General features: G+C 37.3%; 1 protein-coding gene across 2 annotated transcripts in view; it reads left to right on the top strand.

Annotated features, from left to right (window-relative positions):
- Positions 1-8724, top strand: part of SESN1 (sestrin 1) — a 116623-nt gene extending 107899 nt beyond the window's left edge. For both annotated transcript variants that reach the window (XM_032858269.1, XM_032858270.1), the window contains exons 6-10: positions 1866-2013; positions 3171-3283; positions 5391-5581; positions 6798-6942; positions 7556-8724. In XM_032858269.1, coding sequence (XP_032714160.1) covers positions 1866-2013; positions 3171-3283; positions 5391-5581; positions 6798-6942; positions 7556-7642 — 684 coding nt within the window. In that variant the 3' untranslated portion in view covers positions 7643-8724. The remainder of the gene's footprint in view (positions 1-1865; positions 2014-3170; positions 3284-5390; positions 5582-6797; positions 6943-7555) is intronic.
- Positions 8725-18597: the final 9873 nt, after the last annotated feature.

The raw sequence follows: 18597 nt of genomic DNA, 5'->3' as shown, positions 1-18597 counted from the left end.
TAAATAAAGGTCAAACACAAGGTTGAGGTTTAAATGAAATGTCTCTAAAGAAGTAAAAGGACTAATACGGCTGGCATGTATCAGGTGCTAAATAAGAAGTAGCATTTACATACTGTGAGATTAGCAAATGAAGGGAAATATTTTTCCCAGAGTTGATCACTGCTGTGCTGACAAAGTTAAGACCATGAGCTTCACCTGCTGTTGAGCTACCTGGATTCATGTTATAGCCCCACCTTTGGCCACTGATTATTAAAACATAAGGGTTATGCAATGGTCTAAGGCAGAGTATATATCAGTTGCTAGGATGCTTGGAGTTGGATTGTTGTCCTTCCCCACGTTGGATTTAGAACAAGGCTAAAGAAGATAATGGGGTGGGGGGAGTCTCACAGCACCTTTGGAAGGGCCAGAACTTGCCTTAATTCTTCCTCAACTAATAAGTATTTTGTCTATCAGTGCTTAAGAGAATTAGAAGGTAGGGGGCACCTGGGTGGCTCAGTGGGTCAAAGCCTCTGCCTTCGGCTCGGGTCATGATCCCAGGGTTCTGGGATCGAGTCCCGAGTTGGGCTCTCTGCTCCGCGGGGAGTCTGCTTCCTCCCCCCCTCCACCCTTCTCTTTGCCTGCCTCTCTATCTACTTGTGATCTCTGTCAAATAAATAAAATCTTTAAAAAAAAAAAAAGAGAGAATTAGAATGTAGGATGGGTTTATGCAAAAGGAAAAGTTGTTTACCATATATATGTATGTGTATATATATATATATATATGTATGTATGTGTGTATATATATATACACACATACATACATACACACATACACACACATACATACATATATATGAATGGAGAGGCCACCTCTTAATGCTGAAATGGTATGTATTAAATGAAAAACCTTGTTTCATTATAGAAAATTCCAAAACTTGTACTTTTTGTGTATGTATTTGTGCAGAAAGGCAGTAGTACTTTCCTGGACAGCAGACGAATGATCAGTAGCTTTAGTTTGTAGGGAGGTACAGTTAGCACTATGTATATATGTACTCCGGACTACTTAGAAGTAAGGATTTTGAATATAACAAGTCAACTTGAGTTGTAATATATTTTGGGGGAATCAGTTCACTACAAATTGTGACTGCCAGACCCATTTGCAGAGGTCAGGTAGAGCATTCCAGCCCTGAAAGGACAGGTTTCATTCTTAATTGGCAAATTAGAGGTGATTACTATAATTTGAAGACATCATCATCATGAGATGACAATACACCCAGTGTGCATAGTTGATGCAAAACCACTTATACTTTAGATACAAAGTATCTAAATAAGATACTTTGTATCTTATTTAAGTGAGCAGTTTCTGTTTATATTGACAACTAGTTTTAACTAGTTTTAAATTTTAATTCTTAAAACTTAGCATTAGGGGCCCCTGGGTGGCTCAGTGGGTTAAAGCCTCTGCTTTCAGCTCATGTCATGATCCCAGAGTCCTGGGATCGAGCCCCACATCGGACTCTCTGCTCAGCAGGGAGCCTGCTTCCCCCTCTCTCTCTGACTGTCTTTCTGTCTACTTGTGATCTCTCTCTCTGTCAAATAAATAAATAATAAAATCTTTAAAAAAAAAAAAAAAACTTAGCATTAACAGTAAGATATTATTACTGATTTTGTAAGGTAAAAATGTGTTCTTAAAATCATTTTTTAAAATCTGCATATCTATATATGTAACAGGCCAAAATAATTCTATTTTTTAATCATTCTTGTACTTTAAAAATCTACAGTCTATTTTTCCTATATTCTGTTTCATAAGAATTTGTATCCTAATAAGAAAATTTTAAAATTTCAACCTTTATCTTACATATGTAACATTAGTTGTATTTTCTCTTTAGGTAAGTGATTCCTTCTTTGAGGTCGAAGCCCTCATGGAAAAGATGAGGCAGTTACAAGAATGTCGAGATGAAGAAGAGGCAAGTCAGGAAGAGATGGCTTCACGTTTTGAAATAGAAAAAAGAGAGAGCATGTTTGTCTTCTCTTCAGGTAAAAGCAATCATTACATAGTCAACAAAATTTCTGTTGCTTACCAAAAAAGAGCCCCACTTTATTTAAAGAATTTAAATAAAAGTTTCAAAACATCAAATGTTTTTCCTTTTACAGAGGCTATTATTACATAGGTATTCCTACTTATAAATAAAGCAGGCAACCGAGAAAAGGAAGTTATAGTATAAATAGCACTAGACTAAAAGAGGATATTTGAGTTTTAGTACTACAATTCACTGCCAATAAGCTTTGTGAATGTAAGTCACTTAACATATGAATGCTCTTTTTCCTCTTCTTTAATATTAGGAAATTGAGTTCATAAAGCCCTAAGGTTGCTTTTCAGCTTTAGAATTCAATGATTTATGCAAAGAAGCTATTTATTTAGACAGCTAACAACAAACTTAAATCCTTTATGTTTGGCCTTTATATACAGGCTATAGGATTTAATATTTAAACCAGGTAATTTAAAGGAAAAAAGTTAAAGTATCTCAAAATGTCTTTTGATAACAGAGTGGGATAAAGAGTGTATGTGTTAAAAGCCCCAAGTTTCCTAATAGCAAAAAAAAAATCAAATTTGTATAAATGAAGGTTGGATGTTCTCTTGTTTCTCCTTGAGGAAAAGTTTTTGTTTCTGTTTTCTTCAGATAAACATGAAAATAATCCCAGAAGTTCAGGAAACATTATAAAAAATGAGTCACCATTCCAGAATTGTTTCTAGGACCTTTGAGGTGTTAGAGAGATCATATTATATATTATAGAACATTGATATTCAACCAGAAATAGTCTTTAAGTGTTAAACTATAGAGCATAGATGATTTATCACCATAAAGATTATCCAAAAGTATGTTCAAATTCTGTGTGCATACTTTTAAAGTAGCACTTGATATCTAAAATTGGAGTGGGGACGCCAGAGGGTATATAAAAGAGAGGAATGCAAAGCATAGTAAATTCAACCATGAATATTTGTTATAACAGAGAATCTTATTACATTCCATTCACTGGTAAGTAAGCTATTTCTCTCTGTGGTTTTAAGACTTTAGTTAACCCTTTCTCTGACACTGAGTAGTTAACTTATTTTTACTTGTTGTAGGTAAAATGAATTTCTAGCATCCTGTTTTTGAAAAGCTTTCAGTGACTTTTTTGTTTAATTATTTCAGATGATGAAGAAGTCACACCAGCAAGAGATGTGTCTCGTCACTTTGAGGATACTAGTTACGGCTATAAGGATTTCTCTAGACATGGGATGCATGTGCCAACATTTCGAGTTCAGGTAAAATTGCAACTTACTATTATGCACATGACAGGTTAGAAGTATGTCAGTCTGACTTAAAATAAGAAAAAGTCCCCTGGATTTGAGAATTACAAAATGTTGCAGAAAGAAATAACTTTTCTATGTCAGGCAGTTCCCTTAAATTTATTTATTTTATTGTTAAAGTTCATAAACCAGTGAATCAGAAATCAAAACACTTTCATCCATAAAACTAAATCGCAGTAGTGGGTTAGGTTCCCAGATATCTGGTGCGCTAAAACTCAAGTCCCTGATATATCTGAACCATGAATAACAGTAGCATGCACAGCACTGGCTTTTCTCCCCTCTTCCTGTTGAGCGCCAGTGCTACAATGAGGCTCTGATATGCACCACGCCTCAGTGACAAGAGAAATGTCCCCAGCAACTCAAGCATTATATGTATGTGGGTGGAAGGAAAGAAGATGAAAAAAAAAAAAAAATCAGAAGTGAAAGATATGCTTTATTCCTTTTAGAGAGAGTAAGTTTTTGTTTTCTTTTTGTTTTGTTTTTAATTTGGGTGAGTTTTTACAGATACAATAGAAAATTAATCAGGTAAATTACAGTATCCTAATTCCCTTCAAAATGTGTACTGAGTGTTATTGGAAGCAATGAGGATTCACATAAATGTTATTCCAAAAGTACTTAGCACTTATCTCTTAGAGTGAATAAAATTAAGTGATGTAGGGAATAGAATTATTGTTGGTAGATCCAGTTCCTTTAGCTCCCCAATCACTAACTTTGAAATACACAGTAAAACTCCCTCAGTACAGTTGTGTATATATTGAGTTCATGAAACTTAGGGACTAGTCATCCTCTAGGATACCAGGCTCCTTCTTTGTTTTTGCTTAGCAGGAGGCACGATGCTAAAAGTGCTTTGCAAACATCTCTCAGTAGCTATGTTCTCTGGTTCCACAATGAAATTTGAAAATCATCAATTAGCAAATATTTATTCCATGCTCTAAGCTTTGTAAGACTGCTTCCAGTCCAATTGATTAGTAGAAACATACTGCAGCCTAAGTGTATTTTTTAAATAGTCTATTGCATAAATATTTAGATAGGTAAGTAAATTATTTAATTCAGATTAGTTGATACTCCAGCTTCCTTAATTATTGTGAAGGGCTAATGTTAATAACTTTTATCAGAAATGTGAGTATTTGAGACCTATAGGATTTTGTTTCTTTGCTCAAGTGATGAAGATGGTGTTTATAGGGGCAAAAATTTGGCACAAGGAAGAGTTATAGAATATTTCTACTTGATAGTATAATTGTGTCATGAAATAGAATTGGAGAGATCATGTAGACCAGAAATTTTATGGAGTAAGTTAGGATTTGAAAGATTTAAATGATCCAGAAGCATGGGCTTGGGAAAGCAGAGGAGACTATAGGCAATAATTGAGCTTCAGTTGAGAGACAGAGTGAGGAAAGGGATCATAAAGAAGTTGGCTGGGCTGCTAAGTGTTTGAAGCAAAGGATCCCTACTTCTGATTAGTGGGAAGCTAGTTTAAAATTGGTCAGGTTTGTAGGTTTGGGGATCAGAGTGATAACATATCAAAGAGGTATTCCAGGAAAATTAATATGAGAGCAACCTAGTAGTGTAGGGGCTTATTTTGCTTGAGGTAGAAAGAAAGGAAGCAGGAAGATTTAATGTAGGAAAACGAATTAGGGAACTCAGCACTAAGAGAAAGCAGGGAGGAGGAAAAGGAATGAGTGGTGCTTCTGAATTAAAAATGTACAAAATTTGAGGACTATTGGAATAGCTGCAGTGAGGGAAAAGGAGAGAGGACTCCCAAGATAGGTTGCCTCTGGATGCTGAATGAGGACAGAGTGAGAGGAAGCTGAAAATGGATAGTCTATGTGTAAGAAAGAATCCCATTGGTTTTTTACACTCACTGAGTTACAAAAGCTTTGTGTGCTGCAGTATAGAAATTGAAAACATCAGATTATACTGCAGGTCAAGCTGGGAACTAGGATGCACTAGAAAGGCAGGGGATTCCGACTGCCAGTAATCTCACCATCGACAGAACAGTAGACATAGAACTATACTTGGCCACATTTTGATTATTCGCATTTGTTCTGTTTTCTGTATTTAGGACTATTGCTGGGAAGACCATGGTTATTCTTTGGTAAATCGCCTTTATCCAGATGTAGGACAGTTGATTGATGAAAAATTTCACATTGCTTATAATCTTACTTATAATACAATGGCAATGCACAAAGATGTCGATACCTCAATGCTTAGACGAGCTATTTGGAACTATATTCACTGCATGTTTGGAATAAGGTTAGTCTGTTTTCTTATGTTTATAAAGAAATATTTTCCTCTGGACTCAATTATTCAGGTGCTTGGAACACACATGCAAGACACATATATAAATGCTCCCATCACAATAGCTTATTTTTATGCTGCTTATGAACCACTCTTTCCTAGCTAGGCAGAAGGGAGTTAGGGACATTGACAAGAGTTAAATGACAGATGCCTCCAGGGAAGATGAGGGCAAGCAAGCTGGTCCTAGAGCATAAAGGAAAAGTGTGTCCTCAAACATCTTTGATATCATCTCCTTCTTGGAAATTGATACCCTTACAGTGCCCTCCTAGCTCTTCTCAAGCTCCTTCTGAGGACTACCTAATCCCATGATACATCATCAAAATGCAAAATTTTCATGTCCCGACTGTTAGGTATTCAGCCATATTATGTTATATAGGAAATGCAACCATTACATATATACCACCTTCTAACATATACACATGAACTCCACACTGTAAGACTTTATTTTAGCTGTAAAAGCTTGCTGTTAATTTTATCAGTGACCAGACTATTGACTCACCGCCTCCAGAATAGTAGTAAAGCCAGCTTTGGAAGAGGTTTTTTTTTTTTTCCTTTTCTACTGAATACCAAATAAGAGACTTCAGTCTCTGGCTATTCTAGAAACCATCACCCACTGGGACAGAGCAGACACTGCTGCATACAACCATCTCACTTAAAGAATAGCCTTTCCTAAGTATAGACGCTATGAGGCCATTTATAGATCATCCTTCCCTTTGGAATAATCGTCTGCCAACCCCCCACCATTTTTTTCCTCATCTGATCCCAGAAACTCCTGGAAACATGAGAGAAAAAAGGGATAATTGTAATTGTTTTCATTTACATAAGTGGATTACCATCTATATATCATTGCAAGAGTAACCAATAATAAATACTGTTTGATTTGTGGAATTCTTAACTTCAGCAGTTCTCAAGCTTTTCCCACAATTTCCTCAGTGTGTTTGCTTCTTTATGATTATAAATATATACTCCTGCTTGGGCACTGGCAGATTTTGTTCCTCTCCCTAACTTCTGTTTCTCATCCCTTTCTGTTCACTTATCCACTCCCAATTAAACATTGTAAAGCAGTTATTTGGGAGGACAGAGAGGGAAGAAGAATTTACTATTAATGTCCATAATTTCATAAGAAAACAGTACATATTGAAAATATAATTCTTATTTTGTCTCTTAACAGATATGATGACTATGACTATGGTGAGATTAACCAGCTATTGGACCGTAGCTTTAAAGTTTATATCAAAACTGTTGTTTGCACTCCCGAAAAGGTTACCAGAAGAATGTATGATAGCTTCTGGAGGCAGTTTAAGCACTCTGAGAAGGTACGTACCTGTTGTGGTTTGTTCAACAGTGATTCTCATTCTCCTTCAGCTAATCTAATGGCCCTCAAATCCTTTCCATTACCTCTTCCAACCCAGAGAAGAACATTCCTGCACATCTATCCCTGGTATCTCTTGGAAGGAACCTCATTATAGTGTTAGAGTAAAAGAATAAAAACAGGCAGCTGGTCTCACTTCAGAAGTGCTGGCCTGGCTGTCACTGCTTGGGAGAAAGAAGACCATTTTGCAAGAGCTCTTTGTTACTTGTTTATAGATACAAATGTCTGGTCTTTGAGCCATCTTTTAAAAATTAAATTATTAAATGATTTGGCAGGGGACGTTGGTATTCTAATAAAGCAATGTCTAGATTTTCTGAAATGTAACAAACTTCCAAGAAGGGATGCGATCAGATATAAATATAAGCCAGTGTCTAGCCAAGAAGAACATTAGATGGCTTTCGTTTTAGACAAAGTCAAGACTTCTAAGTTATTCAGTAGCACACAGAAAATGTACTTAGTTTAGGGGGTTTTAACTGCACTGAGAAACTAATTGGGAATGCTTATAACCCTTAAATTATGTTATAACAACCTTAAATTATGTTGTGTTTTATATTCAGGTTCATGTTAATCTGCTTCTTATAGAAGCTAGGATGCAAGCAGAACTCCTCTACGCTCTGAGAGCCATTACCCGCTATATGACCTGATGCCTTTCCTCCATTAAAGATAATGGAATGATCAGCAGATATAGTCTACAGGGGATGGTACTAAGCCCCAGGACCAATGGTAGATAAAAGAATTCAGAAATCCATTGTGCCATGATTCCTTTAGTTTTCGCTATGTTACTGTGGAAACACCACTGCCGGCACGAGCAGTGAATGCTTGGCAGCTTCAAGTGTAGAGCTGTGAAGAAGGGCTGCCGTTCACAGTATTTTGCTTTTTGACAGTACAAGATGCTGTATAACTGTTTTAATACAGCAAATAGTAACTCTCCAAATCCTGTTGCTTTTATGTTAAATAAGATAACAAGAATTGGAGCATGCAAAGAATGGAACCTGGATAATGACATAAGCTTTTTATACATAAAGAATTTTAGATCTTGGTGCTGCTATTTCTGCTGGTGGAATGAATAGAGTGGCTGTTCCAGTTAAGCTATTAGTAATAAAAGTGAACACTGCTACTATCTGAGCCTACATACCTAATTTGTGTGGTTTCAAATTAAACTTGCATATGTGTTAATTTTTTTGCATTTAAAAAAGCATAGAATTATTAAGCTCGGCAAAGGCCATTTTGATGGTAACAGTTCATTTCTTTCATTGGATGAATTAAATTACAGTGGCATTCTTAAAGATTTTGTTCAAAAAGCAATCTTAAATGAAAGAGTGTAAATTGTAAGAAAAGCTAGCTATCTTTTGATAAGCTGTTTCCCAAGATTCTCTGACACTGGAGGACAGCTGTCTTGTGCAGTATTTTGTTTCCAGCACTGAAGTTGTGGGAAATGTTGCTGTAGACTGCTGCGCAGTCCCAGGTGCATTCTGTCCCTCTGCTCCTGCCTGCCTCATGGTCCCCACTTTAAAGATTGTGGAGCTGTTTAAATAATAAAGCTGGAAAATATTTTTAGTCAGGTTATCAAATTTGATTTACAAAAATGCTAACTTTGTTTGAAATGCAAAAAGATTTGAAAAAATGTATTAAGTACATTTTGTATTCTGGAAGCGTGAATTGCTTTTGAAGTCTGTCAGTATTATTGGTATTTTTCAATAAAGAATCATTTTTTTCTCCAGTTTTATGTACTATCTCAAGCTCTTAAGTCATGACTACACAGTTACCATTCTGAGTTTGTTTACTTTTATCAGCCAAGTAGATTCACACTTAAATAATGCTGTAATCAGATGAGAGACTATTAAATAGCAAACTTTTAATGTCCTTTTAAAAGTTACAAAGAGTGCACCTTCATGATCTTAGATAAGACTATTTTATGGCCTCATGCTTTGTCCCTTTTGAACTGAGATGTTTCACATTTCAAATAAGGATTATCAGAAACAAGGGACACTGGGCTGGCTCAGCCCCACATAATAATTGATCTATAGACCTGTTGAACCTTACCATATGGGACAGTTCACACAGGTTAATACTGAATGTAAGCTAGAGTGAGAATTGGTGGGAGTGCCTGGGTGTCTCAGGTGGTAAGCACCTGACTTACTCAGGGTTCTGGGATCAAGCCCCACATCAGGCTCCCAGCTTGGCAAGGAGTCTGCTTGTTCCTCTCCCTCTGCCCTACCCCCTGCTCATGCGCTCTCTCAAAATCTTTTTTAAAACAAGAATTAGAATTTTGGCTATAATTTTTAGAAAAGGAGGCATGGGTGTTATTCTATTACTGTAAAATTTTCTTAACCAAAATTTGGTGAATTTCACTGGTTGGTCACCTGACATTTCATTTAGATTTCTGAAGTGTCTACAGTATATTGTCTTTTAATTTGGTGAATGTATTAAACTTCTCTCCCACCCCCTTAAAAGTTGGTTGAGCATGTGACTCCTGATCTTGGAGTTTTAAGTTCAAGCCCCACATTGGGTATAGAGATTACTTAAAAGCTTAAAAAGAATTATTAGAAACAAAGTCTAATTTGACAACAGAACAAAAAGATACTGTCAAATTTAAATCATTAAATCATTGAGCTCTAAATATAATCAAAGCTGTTGTAATAACTGTTACTTATCAAAACATTTGAGCTCAATCCAGTGCGTACAAATTTATCATGTATGGATGAGAGTAGGGAGGCAGAATTTTAAATAGAATTGGCTCCTGCCTTCAAAGTTACATACCCTGGTGAGAAGACTGTTTTCATCAATATATTTTATATTTAAAGGGGTGCCTGGGTGGTTCAGTCATTGTGTGTCTGCCTTCGGCTCAGTTCATAATCCCAGAGTCCTGGGATCGAGCCCTGCATCGGACTCCCTGCTCAGCGGGGAGCCTGATTCTCCCTCTCCCTCTCCCACTCCCCCTGCTTGTGTTCCCTGTATCACTGTGTCTCTCTGTCAAATAAATAAAATCTTAAAAAAAAAAAAAAACCTAAATCCATTTCTAATTAGCTTACAATAATATATCCATGGTCCTACCCACTAAATTTACATCATGCCTTTGCCATTTTCTGACTGCTGCTGAGTTATAACAATACAGGTGAACCCAATAAGTAAGTTTACACTGGATATAGTTGAAGTTTTACTTATTCTGCTCTTGGTTCTTTACACTTTCTCTTAAAATTTCTGCTAGAAGTTCTAATCAATAACAGGTTGATCACCCAACAAGATCAGCCAAATGCATTATCTCAGCCCACTGGTTTATAGAATCACCTAGAAATCACAAGTTGAAATGAAAACTTTAACAAGTAAAAAAGTATGCCTATACCTAAAGTAATAAAGGCATGCCTGTGATACAAAGTTGATGTTTCAATACCTTATTGAACAGGTGTTTTCTGTTACTCAGAAGGTTTTCTCAAAATTAAATGCACAGGATTTGTAATGTTACTATAATCTTTTAAACTAAGAGTTGACAAAATAATTGAGGCAAAATAGAATATTGGATACCAAAAACCTCCCCCACAAGAGCAAAATTACTTAAATCGTGAAAAGATTTCTGGTTGAAGTTTCCAGGATTCTTTTTTTTTTTTTTTTATCAGAGGTTTTGTGGTAAAAATTGGGGAAATTTTTTATCAGGCCAAACTTAATATCTCTTATAATTAAGTTCCAAACACATCTGTATTTACTGTAATTTTTAAGTTTAACTTCATATAAATGGTGGTGATAATTTCAAATTCATTTAAAAGCTGAGAGAATTTTATTTTTCTAATGGTTTAGGCATTTCAAGTTAGTTTTAAAGAAAAGTTGTTGGATAAGCATGTTTTCCAACATGAAGATACTGTGAAAGCTTATTGGCATATCTGACTAGTGAGTATCAATCAAGGGATAGCAAAAGCCAAGTGAATAGGAAGTGACACCAAACGAGGACACCAGGTCCTCGTTTCCCATGGAGACACTGAGTTATCAACAACACAGAACCAAAATACCTTTGTGAAGACTCTAGAACCCAGCTGCAAAGCTACAGCACCAGGCAGAATTAAAACCAGGAGGAAGCTATACCAAAACGTAGGGAAGTTAATGGAAATACACTTATCCTTGCCCTTCTCTCTATTATAGGCACAGCATGGCACAAATAAGTCCCAATTCTTGGCTCCTCCCTCAGGGCAGGAAGAAAAAAGTAGAACTTGTGTATTTGTGTCCAGCATTCTGGCTTGTCTTGGTGCTGCTTGAGACCTGACTTGGAGCACTAGTGGGAGCGGTGGCATGGTTTGGATTGGCTGATTACAAGCCACTGAAAGCAGAAGTGAGCACAATGGTTTCTTAGAACAGCAGGGAGTTTACAGTTTGGACTGCCGAGGTTGCAAGAGAGTACAAACAGATACAATAAAAACTGAAATAGAAAAGTCCTGAGAAGAAACAGGGGCAAGCCTCTTAGGAAAATTCAAACAGTTAAAAGCAGATGTATATCCTGGGTGCCTGGGTGGCTCCGTGGGTTAAGCCACTGCCTTTGGCTTGGGTCATGATCTCAGGGTCCTGGGATCGAGTCCCACATCGGGCTCTCTGGTTGGTGGGGAGCCTGCTTCCCCTTCTCTCTCTCTGCCTGCTTGTGATCTCTCTCTCTGTGTCAAATAAATAAAATATTAAAAAAAAAAGCAGATGTATATACTGAAATGAAACTACACACACAAACTCAAGAGGGGATACATCCCCAAAAAAGGTTTGAGAGGTTCCAGAACTTCTAGCTAGGCTGATGAGCAAAGCCAGTCTGTAAAAACTGGAAGAGGTGACTGTTTTTCAAAATGCCCAAATCCCAATAAAGTTCACAAAACATATAAACAAGGAAACATGGCCTACTCTACAACACAAAAATCTCCAGAAACTGACCCTAAAGAAATGGAGATCTCTGAATTTACTGATGAGAATTTAAAACGATTGCCTTAAAGACACTCAATGAACTAAAACATAATTGACAAAGAAGGAAAACATGAAAACAAGATGAGATTGTTGTCAAAGAGACAAGCTATGAAAAAGAACAAATTCTGAGCTGAAGAGAACAATTGAATTGAAAAACTCACTAAAGGAGCTCAACAGGAGACTTGATCAGACAGAAGAACGAACCAGCAACCCTGGAGACAGGTATTTGGACATTATCAAGGCAGGGGGACAAAAAGAAAAATGAAGTGCAGAAAGCCTAAGGGACTTACAGGGCATTATCAAGCAGGCCAACATACATGTTATTGGTATTGGAGAAGAGAGAGCAAAAGGAGCAGTGAACTTATTTAGTGGAATAATGAATGAAAATTTACCAAATTTGAGGAAAGAAATGGGCATACTAATTCAAGAAGCTCAACAAATTCCAAGATAAATCCAAAGAAACCCACAGGAGGACACATTATTACCAAACTGATGAAAGTCAAAGAAAACAAATCCTGGAAGTTGTCTTGTTCAATGGAGCATATACAAGATATCAAAAGGTTTCTCAGCATAAACCTTCAGGCCAGAGGGGCACCTGGCTGGTTCAGTGGGTGGAGCACATGACTTGATCTCAGGGTCGTGAGCTCAAGCCCATCCATGTTGAGCATAGAGATTACTTTAAAAAAAAAAAAAAATGATGAAACTGTACAGGCCAGAGAGCAGTAGAATGATATACTCTAAGTGCTGAGAGGGAAAAAACTACCAGCTAAGAATACCGTATGGGCAAAACTGTTCTTTAAAAATAGGGGACAAGTTAGGGCTTTCACAGAATTTATCTGAAGGAATTTATTATCACTAGACCTGCACTACAAGTCAGTCCTTTAGGTTGAAACAGAAGGATGCTACAGAACAATGTAAGGCCATATGAAAATATAAAATCATCTGACAACAGTAAATATGTGACAAATATGAAACCTTTATTATTGTAATTTGGGCACATAAATCCACTTTTAGTTCTTGTATAGAATTCAAAAACAAAAGCATAAAAAATATAAATCCATGTTAATGGTTACAAAATATATAAAGATATAATTTGTGACATCACTAACAAAGTGGGGGTGGCCAGAAATGTGAAGGAGTGGTGTTTTTGTATATAATTCAAGATATCTATTTAAAATCGATTTTTGTAACTAAGATTTTTTTTTATATGATCCCCATGGTAATCACAAAATATGTCTAGAATTTACACAAAAAGAAGTGAGAAAGCCATCAAAGCATGTCACTACAAAAAAGTTAATGAAACACAAAGGAAAAGGGGGAAATAAGGGACAAAATGCTATAAAATATATAGAAAACAGTTAATGAAATGTCAATAGTAATTCCCTCCATATCAGTAATTATATTAAATGTAAATGCATTAAATTCCCCAGAAGACAAAGATTGGCTCAATGGATAACATAAAACAAGAGGATCTAACTATATGCTATCTACAAAAGACCAACTTTAGATCTAAAGACACATACAGGCTGAAAGTGAAAGATACAGGCTGAAAGTGAAAGAATGGAAAAAAATATTCTATGCAAATGATAACCAAAAGAAAACAGAGGTGGTTACACTAATATCAGACAAAGCAGTCAATTCACCATGAAGCTATAACAATTATAAATTTATAGGCAACAAATCCTATAGCACCTAAATATACGAAGCAAAGAAAGAAAATTGAAGAGAGACATAGATAGCAACACAATAATAGTAGGAGATTCAATAACTCACTTTTAATAATGGGTAGAACAACCAGAAGATGACTAAGGAAACAAGATTTTAACAACAACTATAGACTAGTTGGACTTACCAGAAATATACAGAACACTCTCCAAGCATCAGCAACAGACTGCTTAGGTGCCCATGGAATATTCTCTAGGACTGAACACGTGTTAGGTCACAGAACAAGTCTTAAGAGAAACTTTAAAAATCTAAATCAGAGTAACTTTTGATCATAATGGAATAAAACTAGAAATCAGTAGTAAAAAGAAAAACTGGAAAGTCCACAAGTATGTAAATAGTAAACACATTCTCAAACCAGTGCTTCAGAGAAGAAATCACAAAAGCAATTAGAAAATACCTCAAGGCAAATTAGAATGAAAATACAATATACCAAAACTTATGGGATACAGTGCTAAGAAGTTTATAAACCCTTACACTAAAGAAAAAAGATCTCAAATCCACAATCTAACACTTCAAGGAACCAGATAAAGAAAAAAAATCTAAACCAAAGCTTGCTGAAGGAAGAAAATAAAATTTAGAACAGAAAGAAATGAAACAGACTATGGGGTTGGGGGAAGTCAATAAAAACTAAGAGTTGTTCGAAAAGATCAACAGAATTGACAGACCTTAAAAAGATTAAGAAAGAAGACTCAAGTAAAATCAGAAATGAAAAAGGGGATATTACAAACAATGTAACAAAAAAGTATTACAAGAATATACTATGAACAACTCTATGCAATAAAATTGGATAATTTAGAAACACACAACCTACCAAGACTGAATCATGAAGAAACAGAAAATCTAAATAGACCTATATCTACTAAGGAGACTGAATCAGTAATCAGAAACTTCCCAACAAAGCCCAAGATTAGAGTTTCACTGGAGAATTCTATCATTTAAAGAATTAACACTAATTCTTAAACTCTTCCCAAAAACTGAAGAAGTGGGAGCACTTCCAAACTCATTTGGAGGCCAGCAGTATCCTGATACCAAAGCCAGACAAAGACATTACAAGAGAGGAGCTTGGGAAGATGGCGGAGTAGGAGGACCCTGAGCTCACTCTGTCCCACATTTTCAAACAGATATCATCCACATCCAAGTCAATAAACCAGAGAATTATCTGAAGACTGGCAAAACAAATTCCACAACTAAATACAGAGAAGAAGCTGCATCTGAAAGGTTAGGAGGGCCAGAAAGGTGGAAGGAGGCTGCCCACAGGAGGGAGGAAGCTGTGTGTGCAAAGAAAACAAAGAGACAGGCCCTCATACCAGAGAGCTTGCATGAGGAAGACTAATCCCCCATAACATTTGGCTTTAAAAACCAGAGGGGCTGGGCACTTGGCTGGCTCAATCAGTAGAACGGGGGATGCTTGATCTTGGGCTCGTGAGTTTGAGCCCTACATTGGGCATAGAGCCTACTTAAAAAATAAATGACAGCCCAAAGAAGCTGAGTTCTATGAGTTTGCAAAACCATTGGGACTTGGAAGTGTTTTATCAGATAAAGAACTAAAAAAGATCTTCTCAAACTCAACACCCAAAGAACAAATAATTCAATCAAGAAATGGGCAGAAGACATGAACAGACATTTCTCCAAAGAAGACATAAAAATGGCCAGCAGAAACATGAAAAAATGCTCAACATCACTCGGCATCAGGGAAACACAATCAAAACCATGGTGAAATACCACCTTGCACCAGTCAGAATGGCTAAAATTAACAAGGCAGGAAACAATAGATGTTGGTGAGGATGCAGAGAAAGGGAAACCTTCCTACACTGTTGGGAATGCAAGCTGGTGCAGACAATCTGGAAAACAGTATGGAGGTTCCTCAAAAAGCTGAAAATAGAGCTACCCTAGGACCCAGCAATCACACTACTGGGTATTTACCCTAAAGATACAAACATAGTGATCCGAAGGGGCATGTGCACCTGAATGTTTATAGTAGCAATGTCCACAATAGCCAAACTGTAGAAAGAACCTAGATATCTGTCAACAGATAAATGGATTAAGATGTATATATACACAATGGAATATTATGCAGCCATCAAAAGAAATGAAATCTTGCCATTTCCAACGACGTGGATGGAACTAGAGGGTATTATGCTGAGTGAAATAAGTCAATCAGATAAAGACAATTATCATATGATCTCCCTGATATGAGGAATTTGAGAGGCAGAGTGGGGGGCTTGGGGGGTAGGGAAGGAAAAAATGAAACAAAATGGGATCAGGAGACAAACCATAAGAGACTCTTAATCTCACAAACTGAGGGTTGCTGGGGGTTGGGGGGTAGGGATAGGGTGGTTGGGTTATGGATATTGGGGAAGTATGTGATATGGTGAGTGCTGGGAAATTTGTAAGCCTGACGATTCACAGTCCTGTACCCCTGGAGCAAATAATACATTATATGTTAATAAAAATAACAACAAAAAAAAAGTTAAAAATAGAGCTACTCTATGATCCAGCGATTGCATTACTAGGTATTTATCCAAAGATAAAAATGTAGTGATCCGAAGGGGCACCTGCACCCCATTGGTTATACCAGCAAAGTCCACAATAGCCAAACTATGGAAAGAGCCCAGATGTCCATTGACAGACAAATGAATAAAATGTATATGTATATTGTATATATGTATATATGCACACATGTTTATGTATATTTCTGTATATAACAGAAAAATGTGTGCACACACACACACATACATACACACATACACACACACTGGAATAATACTCAGCCATCAAAAAGAATGAAATCTTCCATTTGCAATGATGTGGATAGAACTAGAGGGTATTATGCTAAGCAAAATAAATTAGAAAAGACAACTACCATATGATTTCACTCATATGTGGAATTTAAGAAAAAAAAACAGATGAACATAGGGGAAGGGAAGGAAAAATGAAGTAAGATAAAATAGAAGGAGGTAAACCATAAGAGATGCTGAACCAAAGGAAACAAACTAAGGGCTGCTGGAGGAGGTGGTGAAGGGAAAGGGAGGGAGGGGGGAATGGGGTAACTGGGTGTGGGCACTGCGGAGGACACGTGATGTGATGAGTACTGTTATAAGCAGTGATGAATCACTAAATTCTACCCCTGAAACTACTAATACACTATATGTTAGCTAAACTGAATTTAAATAAAGAATTTTTTAAAAAGACACTGCTGAATTATACACTTTAAAAGGGTGAATTTTATGGTACGTGAATTACATCTCAATAAAGCTCTTATTAAAAAAAAAAAAAGTAGGACTTGAAATGTGGAGTTTAAGTCAGCTGACTCAGCGCTGGGCAAGCCAGAACGGCAAGTGATAGCTGGGTCACCACCCTTAAAGAGACAGCAGCCTATGTGGAGAGACAACATAAAACCAGCAGTTTACAAATTGCTGGGGGCAAACAGGAGACAGATCAGTTCATACTGCTTTTGGAGCATGTTGGGGTACTTCTTAAAAAACAAGGGAGCTGGTGAGCACTATTTTCCTCCCCTGCCCCCAGCATAAACATAGAACCACCTGCAGGGCTGGGACTGCACAAACACTTTCTATCTAACTGCTAGCAATGTATGACACCCATGGGTTTTCCTTAAGGACTCACCTGCTCCAAGCCTGCTAGTCCCAGCCCTGGGCCCAGGGCAAACTTTGTTAAGCTGCACGGGTGTCCGACCCAGCCACCAGGTGCACAGCTGCCCCTCCACATTGCGCCCAACTGCCACACTCTGCCCAGGGGGGCATCCCCAAACATGCTATCGCGCTGGCTGACCATACCCAGCCTCACACCCCCACCAGGGCGCACAGCCCTCAGCCACCACAGCACTTCCGGGTCTTCAGCTTAGAACTAGTGGCCCAGAACAAATTTTGCTAACACCGCCACCCTGCTCCCAATTACCCCAGCAGGCACACTCCCTCTGAGCTGGTCTGCCTGGGTCCAACTGACACCAGAGAGAACAAGCACAGCCCACAACAGGCAGAGAGTCAGTGCAGACAATTGCACTGAAAGGAAGAGTGACTTAAGCACCACGGCAGGGCATAAGAAGCACAAAGAGGACACTCTCCCGAAATGCCAGTGATGAACATTGGTGAACAGGGGACACTGCACTGCAGGGCATTCCAGGACCTCTTTGTAAAATCACAACTTGCAAGAGCAGGAGACACAACTGACTTCCTTAACCCACAGAAACAGACAGAAAGGCAGACAAAATGAGGAGAAAAATTTATCCCATCTGATGAAAGAATAAGCCAGGCCACAGCCAGAGATCTAAGTGAAACAGATATAAATAACATTCCTGATAGGAATTTAAAGTAATGAGCATAATGATACTCATGAACCTAGGAGTAAAAGACATGAATGAGTTCCTTAACACAGAGATAAGGAATAATATAGCACAGATAAAGGGCACAATAAAAATGAGAAACATGCTTGATGGAATGAACAGCAGGATGGAAGAAGCAGAGGAACAAATTTATGACCTAGAAGATAATGTGATGGGAAGTGGTCAAGCTGAACAAAAGAGAGAGTAAAGTATTATGCAAAATGAGAACAGACTTAGGAAACTCAGTGACTATGTCAAATGTAACAATACTCACATTATAGAAGTCCCAGAAAGAAAGAAAAGGGGTAAGAACATTTATTTGAAGAAATAATAGCTGAAAATGTCCCTAACCTGGGGAAGGAAACAGATATCCAGATCCAGAAGGCACAGAGAACCCACAACAAAAATGAACAAAAGATGACCCACACCAGACATACTGTAATTAAGCTGGTAAAATATAGAGGTAAAGGAAAAACAAATTAAAAGCAGCAAGACAAAAGAAGTCATTAACTTACAAGGGAAAACCCATAAGGCTACCAGGAGAGTTTTCAACAGAAATTTTGTAAGCCAGAAGGGAGAGGCATGATATATTCAAAGGACTGAATG

The sequence above is a fragment of the Lontra canadensis genome, unplaced genomic scaffold, assembly GCF_010015895.1.
Source record: "Lontra canadensis isolate GAN:19392208 unplaced genomic scaffold, GSC_riverotter_1.0 scaffold14, whole genome shotgun sequence".
NCBI lineage: Eukaryota > Metazoa > Chordata > Mammalia > Carnivora > Mustelidae > Lontra > Lontra canadensis.
This window is presented reverse-complemented; position numbering and strand designations above follow the sequence as displayed.